The sequence below is a fragment of the Biomphalaria glabrata genome, chromosome 5, assembly GCF_947242115.1.
Source record: "Biomphalaria glabrata chromosome 5, xgBioGlab47.1, whole genome shotgun sequence".
In the NCBI taxonomy this organism is placed as follows: domain Eukaryota; kingdom Metazoa; phylum Mollusca; class Gastropoda; family Planorbidae; genus Biomphalaria; species Biomphalaria glabrata.
Window position 1 is genome coordinate 12142302 of NC_074715.1, and position 19941 is coordinate 12162242.

Here is a 19941-nt window from a genome sequence, read left to right on the forward strand (position 1 = left end):
TTAGTTATTTAGCAACGCACCAAAGAAGACGCATATTGAACGGGACTAGTGACGTTTGGGATATGTTGGGTTAGAGACCGGAAAATCAGTTAGCGATAGAATCCTCTAGGGTAACGACTTGTTTAGTTGACAGAGACTTTTACTGTGGCCTTTTTCTTAGAATAAACATAGGATAAATTGTTCGTCAGCGTTGACTACATCTCTTTACTTGTTAAAACCGATGTCTTGTTTATTCTCTATTGTTGATCAACTACACTGAATACACCCGAACAATAAAACTCAAACGCTTGCAGAGTAATTAATTGAAATTCAAGTCATCTAGAGTTGACCTCAAGACAGCCTGAACAAGCACATCACACCACGCAGCCAAGTAAATCTAATGAAAGTAATCAAGTAACTGTATGCACAAAAATTACATTTTGGGAATGACTAACTTCTTATTAGGCCTAAATGATATTGTTATGACTTTGCCATGCGCACCGCCATCCAAGATAGTGCAGAAAGAAGGTGCGCACTATCAGTAACCAGACAAGTCGGATGTTGACATAAGAGACTAACGATTTCCGCCCAAGTAGAGAGCCAATATGGAGATGCTGTACTCAAGGCAGATGCCCTTTGTGTTTGTCATGTCTCTATGTAAATAAACGTCTAATGTCCTCGTTGAGTTGCCTCACTTAAGTTTTTACAATATCATTGATATGATGTAAAGAAAATGTTTGAATGACATGCCTGCCTGCACTCCAGTTAGACATCGTTTTTAACTAGCTACAGAACTTGTAAAAAAAAAATAATTTTAGACCTAGCTCATCAAAGTTAAGTTTTTTTTTCAGTTACAATTTTGTTAAACTTTGTCCACAAAAAAAACTTTTTTTTTTCATGTGAGAACAATCCCTATTAACTTTTTTTTCTCAGACTAGGTTTAATAAGATTTGAAAATTTTAAAAAGAAATTAGAAAAAAAAAATTGTATCTGATTACTATACACAATAAATTAATTCTCCACCCACCCCTACTTACACTAGCCTAACGCTACGACCACCATCTTTCTCTCTATTTCACACTCCATCACCTTTTTTTTTTATATCCAGACACATGCCAAGTGTCAAGGGGGAGGTATAACGAGAGTGAATATGTTACTTTGATATTTTGGTATGATAGTTATATCCCCTTGTTTATGTACCCCCTCCAGGTTATGAATGTGAATAGTCTTGCACTTGTTATGAAGCCATGGTATATACAAAATATGGACCCATTCCATTGTTATTATCTATAACCCAATCCAGTAAAGGCACCCTTTCAGCATGGCTGATTAATAATAGTTAAATTTTTATTTATAAAAGAATTGTATTCTTTGGTTAAAAAAATACTCCTGAAATATTTTTTGTATCAGCATATTTATAGTAAGATATTTTTAGCTTACAGCTTAACCGGACCGGAAATATAAAATGCGTACTGAACGAACTAGTTTCATGATATTATAAGCATACTTTAATTAAACAAAATATTTTATTTGTTTTACAACTCTGAATAGCATACAAAGTAGCGCCTCACCATTCAAATTAGAAAACAAAAGCAGAGTTGTGTTTGCTGAGCTGCCTAAGCCTTGTAAAAAAAAAAATATTTTTAGACCTAGCTCATCAAAGCTAAGGGTTTTTTAGTTACAAATTTGTTAAATTCTGTCCACAAAAACCTTTTTTTTTTTGTGGGAATTCAAAAATTAAAAAAGTATTTACAAGAAAAAAAATATTGTATCTGATTACCATACACAATAAATGTACATATAAATTGACATGACAAAAAAAAAAAAACAACAATGTGCAAATAGTCAACAATTTATTGGGATATTTCTTCACATCGTTTTATAAACTTCTGGTATGGATGCTATTGGAGTTGCAGTCTATTGGAAACACAGAGCACCATTATATCATGTACAAATGTACAGCGCAATGATGGCTAGGTAGAACAGGAATGTATTCTTGACAATTTAATTACAAACAAAAAAGTCATTCAAATATTTTAATGCATCACAACTTCATCACCAACTTATTAGTTGACACACTTTCTCAAGCTTTCAGGTCATTTTGAAAGCAAAACATTCAACAATAAGTCCAAACGACAGTCCAGCGCTCACACTCCATCACCAGGCAGCCATTTCTGTCTTTGCATTAACAAGATTGATGAGAACATCAATATGGATATTTAGATCATTCACATTACATCTACAAGTAATCAAACAATTACAAGCATTGATCATCGGTATATTTATCCTTTTATAAAGAAGCCCCCCCAAAAAAAAAAAAAAGATACAGGCCCCAGAACACTCCCTTCAGGATATATGCAAAACTGCCTGATCTGGAAATCTCTGCACCAATGATCATAGATTATCTGAACCGTCCTACTTGATGATGAGAACAATTAAGAAATAGTATATATATTTATTTGATATTTAAAACAAAAAAAAAAAAACAACTAACTTCTAAAATATTTCTTCAGTGAAAGGACAATAGCTCTGCTAGTCTTATTTACTAAACCAATTTTATTTCCTGACATCTCAATATACAACATGTGGAGGTATGTAATTTCATAGCATTGCACATTGCATAAAAGAAGTGTGAATCTTTGATGAATGATAATAAAATTATTTGATGAAAAAGTTTTAAAAAAAACAAAAAACAATAATAATATTTACAAGCATAAAGACAAAACTATATTCTTGTCATTGTCTGATTTGTTATATATTAACAGTTTAAATTGTTTGAGTTTTTGGCACATCGGCACAATTTAGACCATGTCGTCACAGTTCAAATAGAAAATATATACCGCAACATCCAATCTTCTTAACAAAGAAGATACAATGCAAATTACTAACCCTTAAATACAATAAATGTAGACAATTATTGACTTAAAACAGAGCGCGAAGAAAGACTCGTCCAAAGAAAAGCTCTTGATATCCTACTAAGAAGAGCTGCTGACGGAAAAATGAAGGGAATTTGGTTATGCAAACTATCACACAACCCCCCACAATGAAAAGTCATTAGACTGACAGAAGCTAAAAAAAAGTTAGTATAAAGACTTAAGAACTTACAGCACATTAGTATACTATAGACCTTAAATGTATTATTAGCAGACAGGCGTACAATTACAATGCCATTCGATGGCGTCTTTTAAAACAGCTTTTATTTTTAAGTCAGTAATTAATAATAACTTGAATGAGAATTTTGTGGTTTAACACACATGCTTTAGTGTTTTACAAATTGTAACATGATTTTTTAGAGACTTATTTACAGATTCATTGTTGTGCTTAGTACCCATCTGGATAATAATATACCAATCAAATGTTTTTTTGTTAACAAGTTACTAAGATAAAAAAAAATGATTCCTCAATTAGCCCTGCTTTGAACTGTACAGTTGGCATCACTTTATAAAAAAAATAAAATAGACTGTTTCAGATTTTCCAGTTTCAAATAGATAGTCTAACAGTGTTAGGGAGTGTGCCTTAAATTTTGTGTTAGTATGGTGATGGTGGGAAGAGGTTAGCCATTGGTTGTGAATGATGCAAGATAGGTGGCATCATTGGTCTTAGACCACCCAAGAACTTGAGACAAGAGGTTGTGCTATTGTGTTGAATTAGATTTTAAGAAATATTATTACTAAAGTCTTCTACATTTATTTTATTTCATATCAAGTTGATTATGTCTATATTATAACAAAAGTTATATTTAGTATTGTTCACAAAGAAGTTATTCAAATTATTTGAAGTTTTATTAGTTGAGATAAACACGCCTACTTCAAATTAGTTGTCTACCAGCAGTTAGTGCTATAAGGTAACAACCGTAAACAAAACAAGGCATCAGGTACAGAAGCCGTTATTTCTTTCACATCAGTGCGAACCTCAAATTCTTTTTTGACTGTATGTCTTGAAGTGAGTTTCTTGCCGATGGACTGATAATTTTCTTGGAGAATTCAAATTTATGTGCCATGATTCCATCACTAGAAATAATGCTTTATGACATGGCTTTATACTTTTGAAATTCCTTGAATGCTTCAAATTTATGTGCCATGATTCCATCACTAGAAATAATGCTTTATGACATGGCTTTATACTTTTGAAATTCCTTGAATGCTTCCACGAAGCATTAGTTTCTACTGGAGAGCCACAGTTAGTTAAAAATGCAAGCCATCAATACTTAAAACTGGAGTGCCATCATTATTTAACAATAGAGAGCCATCATTAGTAAATACTAGAGAGCCATAATTAATTAATCTTGGAGAGCCATCATTAGTTAATACTGGAGTAACATTAGTTAATACTGGAGAACCATCATTAGTTAACAATGAAAAAACATCATTTATTATCAATGGAGAGCCATGATTAACTGATACTGAAGAGCCATCATTAACTGATGTTGAAGAGCCATCATTAGTTGATACTGAGGAGCCATTATTAGTTGATACTGAAGAGCCATTATTAGTTGATACTGAAGAGCCATTATTAGTTGATAATGAAGAGCCATTATTAGTTGATACTGAAGCGTCATCATTAACTGATACTGGACAGACATCATTTTTGGCTCGTCTCCTGAAGAAATAAAGTAAATTTTTCTTATCCAACTGCTTTTCATATAAAAACAAAATACACAAAGGGATACAAGTTTGACCAATGTGTTAGATCAATTAAGAATTTTAAAAGATTTGTATTTCATTTGCAAATCATATGATTGTCTAGTGCTCCCTCTAGAATTAATCAAGACCAGACCAGTAGATTCTGTTCAAGATTCACTAGGGTTTGTAAATATTATCAAAAAAAAAAAAAGTTTCCTTTCAGACCTGGAAGATCTATGAGGGAGATGATGTCTAGCTCATCTGCTTCTTTCAATGAGAGTTAATGAGGATTTCATGGGGCCAACCGCCTTTACTTTCGCCATCTAATGTCAGGGACGATTAGAGTTGGATGCACCAGAGCATCTTAAAAATTCCCAAAGTTAAAATCCCAGTCTTCACCATGATTCAAACCGTACCATCCGGCTCAGAATCTAATTGCTTTACCACTCAGCCACCCAAAATACAAATATAAGAGAAGTCCTTTCATTCAACTGACGCTACTAGCTTAGCTTAACAAACATATGCAAATATATTCAAAAATGTAATTTAAACTTGTAAGATTGTTCTTGTTTTATTTATTAATAAGAAATTTATTTATTTATTTTGTTTAATGTTTGTTTAATGTTTTACATGTTTCGGATGTTCCTTCAGAGTTGAAGATAGTTTACTTCCTAGTCCAAACCTCCAGCAGGACGACGGGGGATGGGAGCGGGCAGGATTTGAACCCTCGACGGTCTATAAATCCGAACGACAGTCCAGCGCACAAACCGCACGACCAGGCAGCCATCCAAAGAATTCAGATTTTTTTTTCTTTGGTTTGTACTGCCACTCATCTCTGAGTTTTGTTGTGTTTACGGGAAAATCAATACGCCGCTAAAATTAACTGTTGCGGCAGTAAATAAAACCAAACGCTCAAAATCATAATAATACACCAACACACATACCTTCTCAATGTTCTGGTTGCAGGAAGATTCAATAAGGTTGCCAAGTAGTCATAAGCCTTGGGGCTGTGAGAGTGTAAAGTTAAGGCAAAGGACATTTGTTCATTGCTGTACGTGCTGCTTCTTGATGGCTTCGTAAACAAGTGCATGGGAAAGTCTGAAACATTGGAGAACAGTGAATAGATGCATGGGAAAGTCTGAAATCTAGTTGAATAGTGTTGATGGTTGATGTGGTTGGTTGATAAATATTATAGCTGAGTGTAGATGTTATATGCAGCCTCCAACTGAACAAGAAACAATATATATATATATATATATTGAAGAAATCCAGCTATTAACTTGAACAACAGTTTATTACAAAATGGGGCACAGTCTACGTCATCTCTATACTACAAGCCAGTCTTCTTCATTGTCGTTCATCCGTTAATCTTTTTTGTTCTTATTTCCGTTCTAACTTTTAAAATGATCTGTCGAGTCACTAAGGAAATACCCGATTGAACCCCAACTTCTACGCATCTTGCTATTGTGTCATTACAATAGATGTAGATACATAAGGAAAGTCTTAAAAAATTGGGGAATAGTGAAAGAGCATTTAATTTCTATTAAAATATATGAATGTGAGCCAAGTATTATTCATGGCTATAATTAACAAGATAAATGATGTAGAAATCATCTGGGACAACATTTTATGATGATATAGCAATAAAATGTACCTTTAAATTGTTCAAGTTGGGTTTTTAACTCTTTTATTAGCTTATTCTTTTCTTTTAAATCCTTTTTCAAGGAAACAGCTTTGCGCTTGTAATAAACCTGAATCCCCTTTGAGCTTCTTAACTTTCTTCTCAGACCTGCAACTTTATTATTAGCAATCTCAAGTTTATGCTTAAGAATTTGTGGGCAAGCAGCTGCATAGTCATGGCACTGAAAAAAAAATAATTTAAATTAAAAAAAACAATGAAAAATAGTTATAAATATCAATTGTAGTGTGTTTTTTTATGGGCATTATTATGATTAGAATAACTATCATTAGAACTAGACAATCCAAATTCAGACTATTGAATGAAATAGGAAAAGAGGATTTAAATGGATATTGTAGTGACTTGGTCTATTTTCTTAGAACAACACTAGAATCAATTAAAAAAATAACCAATTAGTTAATTAACTATTGGTAATTAATCATTATGTTTGGTATCAAACAAGGGAAAGAAATTGTTCATGACTAATGTGATGGTATAAGTTGAATTAGCCCCCTTTATACTTTACTTTAAAGTTGAAACTATCAATACATCACTATGATACCTATTTTCATAAGCACTTCATAAGTTCAGTGGTTACCATGTTTGATAGAGGAGGCTAGACCACTTTCTTTCTTTTTTTTTTTAATAAATGCATTTAGAAAGCTATAATGGTAATATTAACCCAGATACCCCTTTCTTTCGGCCCCCCCCCCCCCCCCCCCCGCCAACCCTTTCCAAACTGGCCCAGACAAGTGATATGGTAATATCCTATTGAGAAAGCTTAGTATGGAATTGCGTTAAACAAAAAACAATTGGTAAAAATATTTATAATAGCACAGATTTATTATTGTTAATCTAGATCTATTACAAATTTAATTATATGACATCAAAACTAATTGATACAACTATGCTTAATATAAGATTTTTCTTTTAATTTCTTATTTAATGTTATTTCGATAAAACAAAAGGTAAACTATTAGGTGTGTCATGGTTAGTTAAGCTTGCGATCACATTTCTTATCCACAAATAATGCCTTCAAAGAAGTAAATGATGCTTGTGGAACATTTGTATGACTATTGGGATGACAATTATATTGGTTGCCAGAGACGAAACCGCAGAGTGACTCCAAGATTTAAGATAAGATCATTTTTATTGATCCAATCAAATGGAAATTCAGTTTGACTACAATTCTAAAGCATTATGGAATCTTAGAGCTCAAGTACAAGACTATCTACCACGGACAAACAATTCAGTGGAGGAATGGTACTATGCATTTCAATTGTCTATTGACTGTCATCACCCATAGCATAGTAGATGCCAATTAATAAATTGTCATAAACATGGTGGATTGTATGCAACTTGGCGAACACATCAGATTTAACGTGAGTGGGTCTCTTATAGAATTATAATAAGCATAATGATAATTTATAAGATGGATCAAGTAATGCAGTAAGTAATTAGTTCTATCTGAAAATGTGCCCTGGGCATTGTGTTCCCCTTGCTCCCCCCCCCCCACCACTACATCTCTGCTGGAACCTATTTGATGTGCATATGTTCAGTTATTTCATAAATACATTATTAAATGTCTGATCCAGTAGATTCTCTTCAATGAGTACCATAGTGCTTTGTGAACTAAATATCTCCAATGGCATATCTTCCTGTCGAAAGCCATCCAACATGACAGCACAACCACCGGAAAACCAATAAAGTGGCTGTTAGTGGCACAAGACATAATCAAGCAAAGGAACATTGTATTAAAATTTCTGACCACAAGTTTAAAAATGTTGAAACAATAAAATTTCTCTGAAGTTTGATCAATTCCAAAACTAACCAACTGAGGGAACTAAAGGAACAAATAGCAGGAGGAACCAGAGCCTTCTGTAGCGCCAATCATTTACTTAGTAAGCAAAACAATATCAAGAAAAACAAAGAACAAAGAAAACTATAACAAGGCCAGCAGAAATGTATGCAAGTGAGACCTGGACAAAACAACAGAAAATCTGCTAAATAAATACTTAGGGAAAGGAAAATTCTTAGAAAAAATCCATGATGAAACTGGATGGTGGACACAACCTAACCAGGAGATATAGCAATGATACAACCCCTCTATTGTGACAAACCTAAAAGAGAAGTGATTAAGTTGGGCAGGTCATCTCGAAAGAGTGTCAAAGAACAAAGAAGCAAAAATAGTATACTGACAAAAAAACAAAAACCAAGCAACCAAATGGAAAACCACAAATACGACGGATGATGTGGAAACAGATGTACAAGAACTTATAGTTCGGGAATGCTGATGAAAAAGTCTAGAAAAATCTGAATGAAAGATATGCTGAAGCAGGCCAGAGCCCTACATGAGCCGTAACACCGATGGGAAGAGGTCATATTGTATAGCAGAAATTTTACCTTATCTAGAGCTTCCTTATCATCAGCAGTGGAAGTAGTTCTATTTTCACTTGGGTGGACTATTTCAGTTGTGACATGGTTAACCTAGGAACAGAAGTAGATAGGTTGTAGAGTAAAAATTTTATGAAAGCCTTTCATTAAAAATAACATTTCTGGTAAAATATAATTTAAAAAAAATGCTTCATATATTTTTAATAGAATAAATTTTACGCTATCTAGAAATTCATTATCACCAGCAGGTCTAGGTACAATTGGATAGTATATTTCAGTTCCGACATGGTAAAGACAAATCTGAATGAAAGATATGTTGAAGTATGCCAGAGCCCTCCATGAGCTGTAGCATTTATGGGAAGAGGCCATATTTTACAGCAGAAATTTTACCTTATCTGGAGCTCCCTTATCATCAGCAGTGGAAGTAGTTCTATTTTCACTTGGGTAGACTATTTCAGTTGTGACATGGTTAACCTAGGAACAGAAATAGATAGGTTGTAGAGTAAAAAGTTTTGTGAAAGCCTTTCATTAACACTATTTTTTCTTAGGTAAAATAAAAAATTTGAATGGTATTTTACAGTATAAATTTTACCTTATTTAAAGTTTCATTATCATCAGCAGTGGCAGCAGGTCTAGGTTCAATTGGGTAGTATAATACAGTTCTGACATTGGTAATCTAGAAACAGAAATAAATAGGTTGTAGAGTAAATTTCTTTTTTATTAAAGCCTTTCATTCACATTAAACAAAAAAAATCAATTTTTTTACAAATAAATAAGACAAGCTCTCTATATGTATCTGTGTGTGCATATGTGTGTGTGTTTGTACAGCTCACTCCAAAGCAAAATTGATCAGTTGCTAGAAAGAGACATGTAGTAAATTGGGGTCAAGATTCTTAGTTGGTGTAGCGACCAGATTCTTTAGGAAGTCCTTGAAGAGATGTTTTGGTAAACCAATCATTGGTTATACTTCATTGTCTTTTGTTCACTGATTATTCTTTCTTTGCAGTACTGTATTTAGCAGTAACATTTTGCCAGTAAACCTTTTCTACTACTTCTTATTTGTCCATCCATCCCAGTGACTATACAGCCCATGGAAGGCCCCAGCTTGCTTTAGCACATATCTCCATTCTGATCTACCCTGTGCTTACGTCTCCACTCCCGAGTCTTGTAGATCTGCCTCCACTAGAGATGGGAAACGAACCGAACCCGAACCGAACTTCACTTATGACCGAACCGAACCCGAACTTTGAAACTGCTGGGTACGAACCGAACCGAACGAACCCTCCTTTTCTTAACCGAACTAATTTTTCAATTTTTGCATCCCTTTTTTATATTTTGTGTTTAAAAAAAATAATTACTTAAATATTTTATTTAAATTCTAATGATTCCATTATACTTTGAATGTTTTTTTTACAATAAATATTCAATATTACGCAAAATGCAGGGGCCCCCAAAGAGGTCCAGCCCCTCCCGGGCCCCCAAATGATGAAAAATTCCTATCTACGCCCCTGAATATTTTTACTATTATTCTGTTTTGCATTATTGATCATCAGTATTTTTAATGCAGCGTTTCTCAAACTTTGGGTCCTCTCCCGTGGGTGAGGATGGTTAGTACCTTGAATTGGGGGATGGGGAGACGCAACTTCTTGACAAAAAGGGGTGTCATAGAGTGTGTGTGTGTGTTTTCTGGTGGCGGTAAGAAGAGGTTAAGCGATTGATTGGTGTTTATGCATTAAAGATGTTGAAATTAGCGTAATGCAAATGTGAAACGGCAAACAATCTTGAGACATGAAAGAGTAAAGACGTTGTTTTGTGGTGACCTAGATTTTGTTTAAATATCAGTATATTTCATTAATATTACATCTCTATCTCAAATTAAATGTGAATATTGTAATAACAGTTAGTGAGTTAGGCTATATTGAGTTGTTCACATAAAAACTTTATTTTAAAGTTTATTAAGTTTATATATTATTATAAGGCTTGTCTTCGAGTCCGAAGATTAGTGAGGAATGCAGTTTTTCCCATGGCTGCGCTTGCCCAGCTGTGACCTACATATTTTTCCACATCCAGGGCAAGCATAACCATTGTTCGCAGGTGGTCAATTTAGTTTTTCTTTTCGCGTCTGCGTTTGTCCTCGGCAGCGGATTTTCTTTTGGTCTCAAATGTGTATCCCGCGGCCTTCGGGAGTGAATTCCAACTGACTCGTTCTAAGGCCGCATGCAACCAGGTGCTCTCTTCTATGTCAGCTAAGCAAAGTTGACGCCTAAGCTGGTCTTTGAAGCGTTTTCGTGGGGCGCCTCTGTAACGTCGACCACCTTTTAGCTCACCAAAATAAAAAGACTGCCTTTGGCATACGTTCGTCTCCCATACGGGATACGTGCCCTGCCCAGCATAACTGTCGGACCATAAGAAGTCCATCTATACTATCCTTACCGGTAAAAATATAAAACGCCTATATTGGTTCAATTGTACGAGCTGTTTGTAAGCGACAAACCAACGACCAACTAACAAAGAGAGGGGGCATCGAAAAAAAAAGTTTTATTTTTAGTGTAACTTATCTGAATATTAGTATAATTACATGTTTAAAATTAAAATATATTAAGTGGAGATGTCATTTTATCTTCTAATAACACCTTGTCAACTGAAGACAGCTTTTTGCGAGGCGCGTATGCACAATATGGGTCAAAACGTTTTGAAGAAAACATTTTAAAACATCTCCGCTAGTGTGATTCTTCTGCATTTTTTTTGTCTCAGAATAGTCGAATTTCTTCCGTATATTGCAATTTATAATAGTGACGACTTATGTGTGAAAAAAAATCCTCAATAGAGACGTCTTTACACAAAGAATATTTCTTTGCATAATTCTATTGGCCAGGTCTGCCTCTTTATTATTAGATTTAATATGGCCCTCGACTTTTTTTTTATTAAGATGAATAGTGCGTTCTGAAAGAAAGCACATCGATATTAGCCTTTTTAAAAAATTCGCTTAGCGCCTAGTCACGCCCTGAATTAAACCATTGGCCGACTTGAGCGAAAACCTGCATCATCTTCATTTCTATCTCCATTAAGGAATTTTTACAACGCTTTTAATGTATTTAGGCAACATTATTTTGGAAAAAGTATTGCCCATAGGCCTATTATATACTGCAAAGTATTTGTTTCATGTAAAAACTCAAATAAAAAAGTTTTAACTAATAAATTGCATTAAACCTTATAACTTAATTTTGCTATTACATAATTTCATAGCATCGAACCGAGCCGAACCCGAACTTTAGACCTGACCGAACTGAACCGGAACTATACTCGTCATCGAACCGAACCGAACTCGAACTTAAATCTGACCGAACCGAACCCGAACTTTAAAAGTTGGGTTCGATTCCCATCTCTAGCCTCCACCTCATCAAGCCACCATACTCGTCTGCTTTTGGGGTGCCTGTGTTTTGGTTTTTGCCAGTGGACAATCTTTGTTCCTCTGTTCTCTGGCATTCTTTCGAGGTGACCCTGCCCAACGTAAGCTGTTCTCTGGCATTCTTTCGAGGTGACCCTGCCCAACGTAAGCTGTTCTCTGGCATTCTTTTGAGGTGACCTGCCCAATGTAAGCTGTTCTCTGGCATTCTTTCGAGGTGACCTGCCCAACGTAAGCTGTTCTCTGGCATTCTTTCGAGGTGACCCTGCCCAACGTAAGCTGTTCTCTGGCATTCTTTCGAGGTGACCTGCCCAAAATAATCTGTTCCCTTTTATTTCCATCACTATGAAGGGGTCTTCATATAGTTGGTATATTTCTTGGATGGTGCGAATCCTCCATCCGGTTTCCTCAAGTATGGCGCCATAATTTTTTCTAAGGATTACTACCTATTTGTACTACAAGTGATTAATGTTTTGTTTGTCACTGGAGTAATAATTTTACTGAATTGAGTTTGAAGATATTAATTAAACTCAAGTAATATTGTATTCAACACTGTGTTTAGTCAGTATATTACTAGAGGTACCTGCCATCCTGTCGATGTTGGATTACTTTAAGAGACAAAAGGTAGAATTGATAGTTTATATGTACATACAAAATATGTGTCATTAGCAAGAAACAAGATAATCAAGGTTATTTTTAACTTGTTAGGAAAATCTTATTGGGCTATTACCACAATAGTAATGGTCAACTTAAAACCTGTAAACTATTACTAAATTTGAAAATAAAATTATTACAAGATGGGTACCCTGCCAAAAATTGTAGGAATCGCCTGGGGCTTTAGATTATGCATTTCATCAAAATCTTCATCTGTAAAATGTGTACTGTCAACAAAATCATATGCATCAGGGTTCCATTCTTCTCCCCTTTCCATGGCTTTTATCCACTTTTGCCGAATGTCAAGATTGTGGGGAAATCTGTAATAAAATATTTTTTAAATTATATTGTTCATATGTATTTCTCCTTTGTTTAACTATTCACTTTATGTAATGTGTAAATGGCTGTCAAGATTAAAGTTGGGCATAAATTTTTAATAAAAGCCTCAACAGTTGTTGTTTATAAAAAAAAAAATTTATCACAATATATTCAGATTTAGATAATTTAAGCTTGCAATCTATAGGGCAGATAGACATTTAGGTCATCTTTAGCCAACGGTTAACAAGCAGGGTGTCATGTGGTCGGCATAATGACATACCGCCTTTACCTTCCCCAACTAAAGTCAGGTACCCATTAGTGTTGGGTGGACTCAGGGCGCCATATAAATCTTGAAATTCAAAATCCTAGTCTTCACCGGGATTTGAATCCAGATACAGATGTTCAGAAGCGCTTAACCACTCAGCCACCACACTCTCAGAAGATACTATAGAAATAATATTTATATAGGCCTACTTATAAAAAATAAATATTAATTATTATAAGAAATTAAAACTTTATAAGTATATTTTGTATTAAATACACTATATATATTCTATTTTGCTATAATGAATAATAATGTCTATATTTATAATATTACTCTAGCCTAGATGATAGACCTATATTGATATTCTATGTTAATATTTAATTATTAAACAGATTACAGATCTATAAAGAACTAAATAGTAGATCTATAATCTATTTTAGTATTTAAAAATATATATATAAGTTATAACCTGAAAAAAGTTATTCCTTGAATTCTATAATGTTTCATTCGAACAACCGGACAACGAACGTGAGAGCATGCTCTCGTCATTTTCAGTGCTACACTCTCTAGATCTACTAGTCTATCAGGTATGTGAGTATCACTTCAGAGTTCAGAGTATCACTCTAGACTTAGACTAGGTAGCTAAGCTAGATCTAAGTATATATTCATTGTAATATATTAGAATATTAGATTAGTCATTAGAATCATTAGATTTTTTCTTAATATATAATTATTTGATCTACTAACTATTACTAGTCTACTACTAGTACTAGTAAAAGTAGTATCTAGGCCGACTAGGCCTAGGTAGTCATCATCTAATGACTATGACTAACGAAGTCTAATGTAATGATAGTATTTATTGATAAGACTACCCTAGTCTAGACGGGCCGGTAAAACTTTACATCGAAGGACCCTAGTTTTTCAGGACAGTAGTGTCAGTAGATACTAGTCTCTAGTCTCACTAGATGAGTTAAATGAGTAGTAAAGTTATAGATTCTTATTTAATAATTTTTTAAAAAGTATGGTAGTTTATAATTATATTATTCTCCCCAGTGGAATCTAAGTCTAGATTACACTCTACTCTTAGATATCTAGATTCTAGAATAGTATTTCTAGACAATCGAAACTAGATCTATAAAGTGAGAAGAGTGGTCTTTAAAAAAGTTGGATTAATCGACCTTGACATTTATTTGATTTATTACAAAATGTCTCCTAATAATACTGCTAAGAATATCCCTCTACTCAAAACTTTTCTCAGCATGGCTCCTATAAGGTGGAGCCTTGGATTCCGAGTAGCCTAATTCTTGACAAATTTTATTTTAATTTTTGTTTTGCACCTGCAAATTGCACAGTTGAAGTGTAGTAGACTAACGGACTAACCAAGTCTTATATCACATTATCAGGAATTGCTGGCGCGAATGTACCTGCACCCCTTGGTCGCCTTGGATTATGAGTAGCCAAAATTTAGCCAATTTGTTTTACAACAGATCAATAAACTTCTTCTAAGTAGCAGCTTAACATGTAGTACAGTAGTAAGGATGCTTTTATTTTTTTTTTAAACTGGAATAGGCTAATCGGGAATTGATGGCCTACTGCCCTACTAGACTCTCTCTCTCTATATATATATTTACACTATAATATAGGTTTACAATTCTATAAAAGTATGAAATATTCTATGGTACATAATTATATTTACTATAATATTTTGTTAAAGCCTAGAATAAGATATAAATGTGGTGGGTTTGGCACAAAAGAAATAAATGACGTATGCTGGTTTCGATCTGTTTATATTGTACACTAATTAAGACCTGCACATATGGCAATCAAAATAACATCGAAATCTAAACACTAGATACCGAAATCAATCATCACATAAGAGAGATATATGGAACTTCAGAAACATTATACAAATTAATTACATATATAAAGTATTCGAGTATTTCTATAATATAGAAATCAATTACTTGTTCTACATCTTACAAACATATGGCAATCAAAATAACATCGAAATCTAAACACTAGATACCGAAATCAATCATCACATAAGAGAGATATGGAACTTCAGAAACATTATACAAATTAATTACATATATAAAGTATTCGAGTATTCCTATAATATAGAAATCAATTACTTGTTCTACATCTTACAAACATATAGGCCTACATATGATTGTTTTCAGATTCGCTCGTTTCCTTTCCATACAAAAAAAAGACTAACAATTACATAGAATAAATCTATACACAAACCTAATTCTTAAAAGTCTGTATCTAAACACAGGTTGTAAAAATTCATTTATAAGATGGACAGTTAACAACTTAAGATTCTATATTAGTAGCGGCCTGTCGATTAGCTACAGGTACGCATTTCAATAAATGAATTAATTGACATGCTGTTTTTCTAAAAATAAGGATAGTTCAACAACGTGGCTGAAAAACGGAGTAGAGATATTATACATAAATAGGCCTACTCAATAAAATTATAATCTAAGAAACAGTAAAATGTATTTACCTGCAGCCCTACGAAAACACGTGGTGTAGAACAAGGCACAAAAAGGGAGTGGAGGTGAAGTGGGTCCGGTAACGCACAGTCACTACAGTGCCATAAGAGATGCCGGCAGAGTGGACAGTGTCCACATTGTTTTGCCTTTTATGCGTGAACACAAGACGCCATCTAGGAGAAAGGGGTCATGTGGAAATCGTGGTGGCCGGTGTGGCCTGAACAAGTATCCACTCCACCACTCTCGATATTTCGAGAGTCCAAAGCTATATTATACATGTACAGAGTGATAAAAAAAAATGCTCTAAAACCATTGGGTAATATGAACACCACCGACGCAACGAACATCAAGCATATATGAACATTTAACCCAAACACGCCCCCGTCCACTGTGTTGATTGCAACTGTTATTGGATCTTTCATGTCATTGATATCTATTATCTATCTATCTAGTGGGACAAAACTTTATCTTTAACGTACCCCAATGTGAAAAAATTGCACACAGTTAAGACACGGGACCTGGCAGGCCAAGCGTAGAGAGCAATGTCTTAGCAGCTCTTCTACCGATCCTTCTGCTCAGGAGTTGTCACTTTGAGTCCTACAAAGACAAATTAAAATTGTCATCTTCTTTTTTGAAGTAACGTACGTCTGTATTATATAAGATAAGACAAGTTGATATTGACACCCAGTTAAGCACGGATAACTTCTGCATCAAATGACCACCAATTCAGCACATTAATGCTTTCAAAATGAATAAACGCGTGATGATTCCGGCGCATTCACCCTGTATATAACTTGTGTTGCATATAGGTAAATCAGCGAGTGTACTTTCACAAAGACTCCTGCTAGTTACAATCCCACGAGATTCTTCAGCGGCAGTAACGAAAATCGCACCCACAAACTGATCTTTATATTGTGGTTTTAATTAGGCCTATTTATGTATTTGAAAATAGGTAAAGCTTTGTGTTTTTAGAAAGGTCATTCCATTTTAATTTTTATTTTTGAAAAGTATTTTTTGTTATTATTATATGTTGTTTAGTATTTTAAAAGGTTTTTAAAATTTGTAATATGATTCTGTTTTTGTAAATAATGTCCAGTTGCCTCAGTTAGCCTATATATTGAAAGATAGGCCTATTGTTAGGATTTGACTTTAGTAGCTTTAGTTAATCTTAAACGCTGCATTATTTTTTTTCTCTGTCAATTTTAACTATTTTACGTCATAGATAAATGAGGATGATGGAGGACAGGTTTTGAACTTGGACCACAAGTGACGCAGTCCGAGTAAGAGCATACCATTGGGACCCTCGAAAACAGTAGGCCTATAGTATATTTCCGATAACATATGAACATGTAGTCACCCAACATGCACCATAGTCGCTGAGTTTACTGTAACTCACTACTGGGATATTTGAAAAACGGAAACGGATAGACCCATGAAGCTCAATGTAAAAAACAAAAACAAAAAAAAAAATCTTTGTACTTATTTTACATATCACTAAAAAAAAATAATGTCGAAATTTCAATCTCCTCTACTTTACCTATCACTCACAGACCAACCAAAATGGTAGATCTATCTTGTGTTATTGGGTTTCTTTTAGACTAAAAAAAAAAAATGACATGAAATGAAATCGCTAATGCTCTATTAAATCTTTTAAAGCTCTTTAATTGAAATTTCAATTTTTAAAAATATGAAGCTTTTTTTCAATATAGACATATGAACAACAATGAACCCATTTGAACATATATTTTTTTTTTTTATGAAATGAGTTGTCGAATGATCGAATCATTAAAAAGACTCATTTTGTTTTCTAAATCAGTTACACTTTTTAAATTCAAGGGAATGTACTCTGCGAGCTTTATCTCTTATCTTTTCATTGGGTGTTTTTGAGTTTGCCACATTGATTGGTCGAAAGACAACTTCCGCTCGTTGACCAAATTTCGTTAGTATAAAAGGCAGGGTAAGTGCGCCAAATTTATTTATCACACATTTCAAAGCAAGTGAAAACTTTCAAGCAAGCCTGACAACATGACTGGAAGAGGAAAAGGCGGTAAAGCTAAAGCCAAGGCTAAGTCCCGTTCAAGCCGTGCCGGTCTTCAATTCCCTGTCGGAAGAATCCATCGTCTTCTTCGCAAGGGTAACTACGCAGAAAGAGTTGGTGCCGGTGCTCCTGTGTATCTTGCAGCAGTTTTGGAATACTTAGCTGCTGAAGTCTTGGAGTTGGCGGGAAATGCTGCCAGAGATAACAAGAAGACAAGAATTATTCCACGCCATCTGCAACTAGCCATCAGAAATGACGAAGAATTGAACAAGCTTCTCTCTGGAGTCACTATTGCTCAAGGTGGTGTTCTTCCTAACATCCAGGCTGTTCTGCTGCCCAAGAAGACCAGCACTTCATCAGGCTCTGGAAGCGCACCTTCCAAAGGCAAGAAGGGATCACAGACCTCACAGTCCCAGGAATTCTAAGATCGCTGAGCAACACTAGAAGAAAAAAGTAAACGGCCCTTTTGAGGGCCACCCCAGTCTTCTCGAAGATAGTTTCATGACTATAATATAACCAAAATGATCTAGATTACTTAGTCTAGATCTATCTTTATCACTTTTTACTCTTAATGTTGGTAAGGCTTTTTTAGTTTTTTTTTTAAACATTAAGTATAGCAATAGATCTATACTCAAAGCCACTAATCTTTCAGATTATTTCTGGCTTAATGTATTTAAAGTATCTATTGAGATTCTATGCCTTAGTGATAAAGGCTTTGTATTTAAGATCTTGATTCATATTCATAGGGTACTGTCTTAAGGTAGTCAAAATATTTATATTTTAGATCTATTATTAGCACTCGGACAAGTCTAGATTCTATATGAAGATAGAACGCAGACTTCTGAACTTCACTTGTCTAAATCTTCTGACTGCTATTTAGGTGTACAGGTCTTTTAATCTTATATCCCTTCAATCTGCAGTTGCTGTCGTTTTATTTAGACTTTTAGATCTAGCGAAAATGTTTATGCTTAGCATTAATAAAGAAATTGCTATTTTTTGTGCCCAGATTTTCTTGTAACTGGCATGTGGTTGTTTAAAATTGGTATAGTGCAAACTTCATGGATCACTGGGGCACAAAGGTGCCAGATAGCAGCACTTAGCAGCTTGTAGTTTGGGCATCGCTGAAGTAGAGGATTTCACTGGTTAGTTTCAGTTTCTGGGCAAACTATTCTAAATATATATGGTTAGAGCTAACCTGAACCAAAAGTGTAACCTAGATTTATACAGTATAGATCTACTGGATAAGCATGTAGGTTTCCCTTACTTGGTCCTTATTTTTTTAACCAGTGTATGAATTTCCACTTAAACTGTGAAAGCTTGACTAACAGAACCAATTTTTAAATGCTTCTTAAGTAAAATTGCTACACATATAAACCAAAAAACTGCACGTAGAACATGCTTCAAATATTAAACAATGGCCTGCAAATTTGAGCCTTTTTATTGTGTGGTTAATAGTATCCTATGGTCTTTAATCCTAATGCTTTGTTATACCATAGTAACAAGTACCAGTGCTTAATAGTACTGGTAGTAGAATGGTGTGGTTAATGGTATCCCATGGACTTACTCTAAATGCTTTATGATACCACACTAAGTACCAGTAAGGTACCTAATAGTACTGGTAGTATGTCTATTCTAGATCATGATGATCTAACATGCATAGTAATGACATTCTTTTTTTGTAAAATTTATATTTAATCATAAATTTTATGAAATAAAAGATCTAGAATGAATAAACAAGTTTTGAAATTTTGCAAAGTAGCCTCAGGTTGTGTTCAATGTTACTGAACATGGAAGCAGTTAACTAGTGTACTTAGCATTATAGCAAGAGTTAAGTGAAGACACCTTCTGCCAGTGATAGTGACCAGAAGTGTGTTTCTGACAACTGGAAAGGCTTCATAAAAAAGTCATTGTCCAAAAGAAAGAGTCTAGACTTCAGGGATTTTATGTCATGAAATAAAGTATTAGTCACACTTTGCTGTTTGTGACTGTAAAAAAAAAAGAAACATACCTCAGTCCCTTTTTTTTCCCCAATTAAAAATAATTATTAGTTCACTGATACACAAGTCCTGTTTCCTGAACTCTTATTAGT

The 19941-nt window shown here is 34.3% G+C and overlaps 2 protein-coding genes across 3 annotated transcripts; one reads left to right on the forward strand and one right to left on the reverse strand.

The window, feature by feature from the left end:
• Positions 1-1819: 1819 nt before the first annotated feature.
• Positions 1820-15953, reverse strand: LOC106073721 (uncharacterized). Of its 2 annotated transcripts, XM_056028568.1 has the most exons (9): positions 14189-14459; positions 13786-13969; positions 12885-13053; positions 9266-9349; positions 9064-9147; positions 8683-8766; positions 6256-6463; positions 5546-5699; positions 1820-4578 (listed from the first exon to the last, which is right to left on the reverse strand). In XM_056028568.1, exons 2-9 carry the CDS (start codon positions 13863-13865, stop codon positions 4164-4166), a joined length of 1278 nt encoding a protein of 425 aa, XP_055884543.1. In that variant the 5' UTR covers positions 13866-13969; positions 14189-14459; the 3' UTR covers positions 1820-4163. The 2 variants fall into 2 exon arrangements, with proteins under 2 accessions (XP_055884543.1, XP_055884544.1); XM_056028569.1 differs by lacking the exons at positions 13786-13969; positions 14189-14459 and adding an exon at positions 15826-15953.
• Positions 15954-17757: 1804 nt separating this feature from the next.
• LOC106073719 (histone H2A) lies at positions 17758-19664 on the forward strand. Its single transcript, XM_013234351.2, has one exon. The coding sequence runs from the start codon at positions 17840-17842 to the stop codon at positions 18275-18277; it is 438 nt and encodes a 145-aa protein (XP_013089805.1). The 5' UTR covers positions 17758-17839; the 3' UTR covers positions 18278-19664.
• Positions 19665-19941: the final 277 nt, after the last annotated feature.